The 9,347-nt window shown below is 36.0% G+C and overlaps 1 protein-coding gene across 1 annotated transcript; it reads right to left on the reverse strand.

The window, feature by feature from the left end:
- Positions 1-546: 546 nt before the first annotated feature.
- LOC18094028 (protein DYAD) lies at positions 547-4,721 on the reverse strand. The gene is made up of 8 exons (XM_052453569.1): positions 4,583-4,721; positions 4,119-4,219; positions 3,317-4,017; positions 2,812-3,195; positions 2,510-2,618; positions 2,349-2,432; positions 1,184-1,975; positions 547-1,073 (listed from the first exon to the last, which is right to left on the reverse strand). Exons 1-8 carry the CDS (start codon positions 4,719-4,721, stop codon positions 864-866), a joined length of 2,520 nt encoding a protein of 839 aa, XP_052309529.1. The 3' UTR covers positions 547-863.
- Positions 4,722-9,347: the final 4,626 nt, after the last annotated feature.

Genomic DNA, 9,347 nt, shown 5'->3' on the forward strand with positions numbered 1-9,347 from the left:
AAATTAGGTTAAGAAATACCTCAAAGCAAGTCCCATAACAAAAAAAAAATGTGAAGAAATTGGTCTAGTTCAAATGGACTTATTATTTATAAACCTTGAAGTAAAAATTAAGATAAACTGCAATGACGATATACTTTGATGGGTTTTTTTTCTTTTCTTAAGGCTTATGTTTGAGATATAAAAACTAACTAATTAAATAAAAATATAAATGGCTAATTAAATGGTTCTTGATGGAATATTAAACACCTTCTAAACAACCATCAATCATATTTTAAAAGGGTTTTGATTTAGAGTTTTTTGGACTTTGATAAATAAAGGTACAGAGAAATATCGGGATGAAAAAAGAGCGAGTGAGAATGACTACAAAATATATATATGAGACTTTAATTTTAATTTTTTGATGACCCAAAATTTTATCTGTAATTTTTGAAAAAATATTACCATTATCAAATTACAAAATGTGTTTTAAGGTAATTTAATAAAAAGAAAAAAGCAATGGAGCAAGCTAAATTGACCACAAACGTGCACAAATGGTGAGGAACGCAATGGAACAGAATCATTCCTAATATTATTTAGTAATAAAGATAACATCAGGGTAACCAAAGTATATCTTATGCATAAATCGTATTAATTTTTACCTTTTCTTTTCTCTTAGGCCAGAGCTCTTTGCGCGCATCTAGATGCCGTTTCTATCTGTGTATATAGGAAGACATGGGAAGCAAAATGTAAAACCCCAACTTAATTGTTTGTATTCTATCAGGGGCTTAACTAATTGTTTTAAATTTAACACTAATATATAGTAATTAGTTTAGCATGATAAACCAGCCAATATTGCTGCTGCTGCTATTGTTGATATATAATGTTTAACCCCTTTTAGATTTGTGCTCCACGGAAGGCTTAGAAGAAGCCAGAGCTAGCCAAGTCCCTACTTCCGTTGACATGGAAGAAGATGCAATGGATGAGGCACCGGAGCATCCCATCTGCTGCTGCGGCTGCTCACAGTTCCTAATCATTCCTTTTCTTGGATTACCTTCCTCCCATTGGCTCATCATCTCTTTCTTTGTGGGTCCCAACTGCGTAAAACATACAGAACATGAAAAAGGAGTCAGCATATATACCAAGTTTATATCACCAAAATATGGGTGCGAACTGAAACTGGGATTTTATCAGTCAGCACACATACCCTTGGCATGGCAATAGTGGTAGTCAAATCTTGATGATGTCTTCTTTGGTAAGTGACAGGGTAAGGGGAGCTTTGAGCATGAGCATGAGCATGGGCATGGGAATGAGACCAACATAATAACCCATAATCATCAGTTTGATTGGTATTCAGTGGCTCATTAAGGTTGATGAGAGGGGTTTTGATAGTGTTGGTGATGGTAGTAGAAGTGGAAATGCTGCTCTTCTCATACTGGTTGTGAATCATTCGATCAAGGGGAGGAAAAGTAATTGGAGTTGTGGCAGGTGTGGATTGAGAAATGGTGACAGGCCTTCTCTCAGCTGATGCCTTCACAGGGGAAGTATGGCGGGGTCCATGGGGAGTAAACAGAAGGTAAGATTGTTTTGGTGAAGTGGAGGACACAGAAGGAGGCGTGTGCACTGCAATGAGGTCTTGGAGTTGTACCTCACCCTGAGGGTGAGGGGTTGAGGTAGTCATATCAGGCCACAGGAAACTTCCCTGGGGTTTGCATATCCTAAACCCACTTTTCAACCTTTCTATCTTTGCCGCCCTGTCCTCCGTTGGTGCTGCTGATTTTGTTGTTGGTGGTATGTTGCCTCCTGATGACTGACATTGTTCTTGTGCTAATTCCCCTAAAACCATTGCTTCTTTTTCCTGGTGCATTACTTCTTTCCCCTTTCTTCCAGATCCAGCTGGTGTGGTTGATTCTGTCGATCCCATTAATAATGCTGGCCTTTCTGTTGATTCTGTTCTGTTTGATTTTTTCACTCTGGTTTTTAGCTTCTTCATTTCTTCCTGCGTTAATTAGACATTTCAATCATCATAACACCACGGTTCAATACATAATATGCTACGACAATAAACACTGCCAAGTCTCCCCGTTGTACTGTAAGGACAAACCAATCACAAGTAACCAATTCATCCTAAAATCATTATTGATCATAACATTGATACGATAACCAATTCATCCTAAAATCATCATTAATCATAACATTGTTACGATATAAATGTTATCCAGACTAGAAAGGACTGCCAAGGACAGCGAAAGTTCACCACCAAAACATTCATCATTTATGAAACTATTTTATTGTAGGATTTTCAGCTTTAAATTTAGCTATACTAAAAGAAAATGATAATTATTAAAGGGTAAATTTTCACGATTTCCTACCTCCATCCCACACAAAGAATGTGAAATTCCCATTAGTTGTTCCTCCATCTTTACCTTCTTATTCACCAAATCAATGTACATTTCCTGCAAAAATAATACACGGGTTGTCAACAGAAGAATTTGGGTCGGTCAAAATCTAGTCAAACTTTCATATTTATTACCTCCACTGGAATTACTAAGCTGCCATGCTCCATGTCCTGACTTGTAGGAGAAGAATTTGGTACTGCCATAATGGCTAGTTCCTTCCCACATTTTCTGGACACCATCTCCCTGCACCAATAGCAATAAGACAACAAATACGCGACAAATGGAATCATGAGCATACATAACTCGCCCCAACAGTAACGGAGAAAAACCGATGAGCAATACTAAGATCAGTAGTACCGAGTACTAACAAACTAAAAGACCACAAAATTCAAAGTCCATGATCAATCCTAGTTAACAAAACAGAAAGACCAATTACCTTTTAACTTCATCAATTTCCTTTCGGAGCTCCTTGATCTCTCTAGCACAAACAGGATCCTGAGTAGGATTATCACCAGGTTTCCACCCAGGTGGAGGAGTCCAATAAGGATCCTGCACACCAGCCTCTTTCCTAATATCAACCAAATTAGCCTTCTCCAGCCAATACTCCATTGCCCCATCTGCATTATGCCTCCTTTTAAATCTCTCTTCACCTCCTGGAGATACCTTCCCCGCCATATGTTTCAACAAATGGTCTAACAATCCAGTGTCCCCAATCAACTTCCGTGCTTCAGCTCTCAGTTCTGGCCTTAGAATTGGGTTTCCAAACACTGCATTTTGCTCTTTCATTACTTTCAACATGCTAACCTCAGCCATTTTATACCTTCACGTAAATCAACCAACCAAATTAGTTACTAGCTAGATAGCTACATATAAACACTAATAAATAATTTGATATAAACAAGCTACGAGTTTAATTTGTTAACAACTAAAAGCTATGTTACCTCTCAGCCGACCATCTATCAATAAATTTTTTTATGACCTTGTTCTTCTTTTGCTTATAGACCGCAACCTGATTCTTCTTTTCACTTTTAGTCCTTTTCTTCTTCGGTGATGATTTGCCACCAGACCCACCTTGACCCTTTCTCTTACATAATTTCCTTTTAGCTTCTCTCGATTTATTTACTACTACCTTAACATCACCCTCCTCTTCTTCCTCTTCTTCCGTATCATCGCCACCATCACTGTGTTTCTCTTCTTCGCCTTTAACTACGTCCTTCGATACAGCCACAATTTCACGTTTATCCTCTACGTGTTTAGCCAAGAACCTGACCTGCCGGCGCTCATGACCCCACTTAGCCATTCCGGTTCCCTTAAGCTCAGATATGAGAGACAATTTTCTTGCACCAACATTAACATTCGCACTTCTTCTAGGTGAGTCTGACACCTTTTGAGGTGAAACCGAAGGATTTTTAAGCACCCAGAAACTCCATGAGCTACTCTTGTCCGCAATTTCTTGTGAAGAGATTCTCCTGTAAAGAGCTTCTGCTGCAACTTCTGATCCTATCATGTACTTGTCATCGAATGCTGGCAGTTTCTTCCTCAAGTCTTTCTTTTTAGTATGTTCAGTCTCATTGAAGTAAGATCTTAGAGAATAGATGCTTGGAAACCTCAGAGAAACTCTCATTCTGGTCTTTTCATTCACCTGAAATAATTAGTAAAAGTTTAACCCGGTTAATTAATAAATATTTAAGACAAAAAAGGGGGAAATGGAGTGGGGTTTTAAAGAATGTTGATAATAAATACCATGACAACCCGGATTTTGTGGAGTTGATCAGGGGATTTATGAGGCAACTTTGAGTGATCAAGTTCATAGAGAGAGCTTACTTTAATGTGCTCAGCTGGGTCTTCATAATTAAACACGGAAAACAAAGAATGGTCAGAGGAATCCTTATTTTCATCACAAATATTTAACGTTAAAAAAGACATAGCTAGTAGGAGTACGTACGTAGTCGTGTGTAACGCTACACGGATGTTGGTTAAAATTTAGATTTTTTTATATATTGATATTAAAAATAAATTTTAAAAAATGAAAAAATATATATTATTTTAATATATTTAATAATAATAATAATAATAATGCTATTAATTTATAAACACCCTGGAAAAAAAATCAAAAGAAAGGAGAGAGAAAACAAGAGCCAGGTTAATTACAGAGGTAAAGAGAGAATTTCTTTCTTATAGATGGGCGTCTGTGATCTGTACGTTACCAAATGGTGGCGGCGTTGTAGTGCTGGTATTTACTGGGTGGTGCAGAAATTGTCCGCCTAAAAAAGTCCCTTTAGCGGCGTCCTCGGGATTCTGTTTCTGCCTTCTGTTTATGCACCCCATCATTTCCTGCGTTTTCATTTTCCCAACCAAATCTCACTGTCAAGTATTGCCCCTTCTCTTCTTCAACAATTTTCATCGCATATCATAATTACCACTCACACCATAACCAAATCTCACTGTTAAGTATTGCCCCTTCTCTTCTTCTTTTTTCCCATTACTGTGTGCACAAGCCCCTCGTGTGTGTGATATATAGTGAATTGAATATGTACTGTTACATAGCATAATAATTCTGTGGTTTTTGTAATCATAATTTTACTTGGGGACGAAGGATTTGTAAATTGTAAAGTGGGGATTGATTTGCAAAACACACTGCAGGGGACTTCTTTTTTTCTTTTTCTTTTTTTTTTTGTTTGTTATTTTTTGGGTACTTCGTAGGCCGTGTGATTGAATCAATGAACCTTTGATTTGAAAACTTTAGACTTCAATGGAGTTGACAGATAAAACAGCGCGTGTGGTTTGGGATAGAAATATAGTAGTAACAGTAATTGGTGAGTGCGAGAAAAAGAGAACAACTCACAGATATTACTGCAACATCAACCAGCTCCATCTTAGTGATCTTCTGCATTTACAGAAACCGTTTCAACATCACAAGTTAATACTAGCCAACATCTTTTCAGTTCATCAACATGAACATAATTAAAGAAAAGGAAAAATATATAATCATGCAAATCTTGTGAAGCAAATGTGTGCGTATAAAATCATGATCTGTCAAATTATATATTTTTGGGTATTTGAAACAAATGAAGAGAAGATTGATCAAAAAAGAAAGCAAGAGAGACAGGGAAGTTTTGGGGCAGAGAGTTTGAAGCCTGATAATTAATGTGTGTGCATTTATAGGAAGTGATTTTGAAAAAAGCTACAAACACACAAATGCAAAATCGAAGTTCTGATTTCCTTCAAAAGTAGAAAAACAAAGTAATAGACAGTGAGAATTTAGTCTATATCCTACACTAAGGACATGCAAACAGGTCACTCCTTCTTAAGATTTTTTATCCGATACCAGTACTGATTCAAAGAGCCAAAGAGCAATTAAGTCCACCAGCAATGCATGAAAATCAAGTTGAAAATGAAAAACAAAATGAGATATAAAGATGAGACGTTTACAGTAACCTTAAAGAAAACGCTGCTTGTGATTAATTGTTTGGAGAGAGCGGGAGAGAGAGCTAGGGAGGAAAATGCAGAGAGAGGAGGCGGGGGGGGATTTTATTTTATTTTTTATTTTTCTGTTCTGTTGTGAAATCAACAATGGTGTGGTGCAATTCTGCTATAGAGAGAGGGAAGATTGTAATGATTAGCAGACGTGATGCACCTCACGTGACCTGGATTCTGGTCCCCGCCCTGGCCTCCTCTCCTCTACAGTAATTGTCTCATATCTTACCGTTTTACCCCTCTCAAGTCTTGTTGATGATGGATGGGACTGGCCGACTGGGGAGAGTTGGAAGCTAATTAGTCTGTACGTTGAGCATACATCCTGCAAGTAGCCAGTAACATGTAGCCAGGTCATAGCCTTTTTGTAACTTCCACGACGTGGCGGATGGTTACTTGTGAGGATTATAAGAGAGGTTTGGAGATTGCCACATTGAATAGGGTGACCTTTTAGTTCCCGGCTGGAGAGAACGTAACTGTCATTAATATTCTTTCTTCTGTAATCAAGTTTTACTGCTCACACCACACGAGTAGTAGAGGCCAGAGAGAGAGCCATATGCACGCACCAGAGGATACCAAAGAGGAATAGCGGGTTATTATTTTTTAAAATATTTTTTATTTAAAAAAATATTTTTTATTTTTAAAAAAATATTTTTATATCAAAATATTAAAATAATACAAAAATATTAAAAAAAATTAAAATTTATCCAATCTCTATTTAAACACAATGCCAAATAAATGCTTAGTCACTTTGTAAGATATTTAGAAATGCCAAGTACACCACCACATTTTGAGTCGTAGGTTTGAAGAAGTGAAGTGAACAAATTAGAAATACATTGTATTGGGACGTCTTCAAATCGTAAAACAATTAACCAAAGTATATGATAAGACTGGACCAAGGAGGAAGTGTGTCGTAGAATACAAGGAAATTGAATGTCCTCTGAAAAATATTTTTAAAAAAACCACTTTGATGATGAATTATAAAAAGTTAATTTAAAAAATAAGTTTTTTTTTTTTTTGCTGGAAAAATTTTCTCATCCTATTAACAATGGAATACACTTTCTTTCTCACTCTTCTTCACTGCTTATATACGATTAAACATCAGCAGCTACCTCTTTCAAATAAAAATTACTTTTACCATAGCAAGATTAAACCATAGGTAATTATTTTCTCTATATATTTCTTCTGTTTTCAGGGATTTATTTCTTTAATTTCAACTTTATAGATCAAATTTATCTTTGTTATGGTTTTTATTGCTTATTGATGGGTCATGTTTTTTACAAATAGACCAGTTAAAAGACAACAAACAAAAATCATAACCCAATATGGAATTATGTTTTTCTCGGCACTCAACTCTAAATTGGTGAGGGGGATGATTGTGCCCAACCCCCCTATTAGGCGAGGGCACGTCCGCGCCCTGCTCTTGTTGGGCCAGGGACGTACCCACACCTGTTGAGCGTGGACACGTCCGCGCCCAACCCCGTGTTGAGGGAGGGCAAGTCCGCGTCTAACCCCCTGTTGAGCCTGGACACGTCCGCGCCCAACCCCGTGTTGGGGGAGAGCACGGCCGCACCCAGCTCCTGTTGGTCAGGAACATCCCTGAGCCCAACTTCATGTTGGGTCTGGACGTGACCGCGCTCGACCCCCTGTTGAGCCAGGGTCGCTCCCGCGCCCAACGCCATGTTAGGCCTCAACGTGTCCGACCCTATGTTGGGTCTGGACACGACCGCTCCTGACCCCCTGTTGAATCAGGGTTGCCTCCGCGCCCAACCTTATGTTAGGCTTGGACGTGTCCGCGCCCAACCCCATGTTGGGTGAGGGCATGTCCACGCCCAACCCCTTGTTGGGCAGTGACACGGCCGTCTATGATCATTCTTGGATGCAATCGCGAGCTAGACCCGTTTTCTCTTGGACTCCGGGCGTGAATTGAGCCCAACGTCCCTCGGATTAGGTGCGTCACTGGAGGGTCACTCTACACTAAGCTTCTCATACCCTGAGCCTGGATTAATAATTATGATGCTCATCATAATCTCATTAAATATAAACAAGCAGTCCATGCTTACATTAATTAAATGTGATGGTATGAGTAGTAAGACAATATTATTTTAATCATACAAGATTACTTTTCTATCCCTTATACGTTGCACGAGGTAGTAAAAATCAGGTGATATAAAATAAGGAAAAAAGAGGAGGAAAAGACACTCTCAGCTTCTTCTCCTCACCTGTAGACCTTTTTCTCCAACCATTTCTATACATTCATAAAAGATCTTTAATATCTCAATTAATATCCTTCTTTACACAAATATTCATGATACTGACTTGATCTTTGGAGAGTCCCCCATCAACACCCCTAAAGGACTTTGTGCAGGTATTTATTCCAGAGAAGTTTTATATCCCCCGAGAGAGAGATTTCCCAACGAAAAGCCTACGTGGTCTTGAAGTAGAGGTAACTGAATTCACCATAAATGATGTATGAGAATTTTTAAAAATAATTCATCCCAGAATATTCCCTGTGATTTTTATAACCTCATCACTTATTATAATAAAATTTTGTATAATAATCTTATAGGTTAATCAATTTTTTTTGTTATAGAGTTGTATTTTGCTCTCAGATTTGGGCGGCGAGAGATTGTCTCAAGTACTTTATTTTGAAACCCTTGCAATGATTTTGTGAATTATGGTTATGATGGTTATCATTTTAAAATATTTTTGTATCTATTTATTCTTGATACAAAATCTTTTATAAAAAACTCAAATATTTAACTTTCACTTAATATTATTAACTAATTTGACCTTTTCAATATTAATTTTTTTTTTTGTTTTAAAAATGAAGATAAAATATCAAAAAAATTAACTTAAAAAATATTTAACAAGTTTATATGTCTATAATATTATATTTAAAATATTTATATCATATGTATAGTTATATTTTATAAAATAAACAATTTAAAATTATATGATATGATAAATTATTTTTTTCTATTGTTACACTTTTTATATTTATTTTTTATTGTAAGTGATTAAATAGTAACATTTAATGTTTTATATATGTTAAATAAACTTAAAAAATATATATTAATAAGTAATTTTTTAGTTTATTTTTCATGACATAACCAAACACTGTAGAGTATTTTTCAAATTTGTTTATGATACTGTTAAATATAAAAAAATAATTCATTTTTTATAAATTTATATTTTATAAAAATTACTTTTCAAAAAAAAAAATTCCAGCAAACAAACCAGATCAAAATATTCATTCATAACTGGTTTTTAATATTTAGATTTTTAAGTGACCAGAAAAAAAAATCAGAAGCATGTATGGATTGACTGTATAACTATAAACCGTCAAGATGAATAATAAATGAATTTTAACAAATTTTATATGTATATCTTATTATAAAATAAATGATTTAAAAGTTACATGATATTACAAATCTTATAATTAATCGCGTTACGTCTATTTATATTAAATTTATTAACTCTGGTTCTTGTTGTATA

The sequence above is a fragment of the Populus trichocarpa genome, chromosome 1, assembly GCF_000002775.5.
Source record: "Populus trichocarpa isolate Nisqually-1 chromosome 1, P.trichocarpa_v4.1, whole genome shotgun sequence".
Taxonomy (NCBI): domain Eukaryota; kingdom Viridiplantae; phylum Streptophyta; class Magnoliopsida; order Malpighiales; family Salicaceae; genus Populus; species Populus trichocarpa.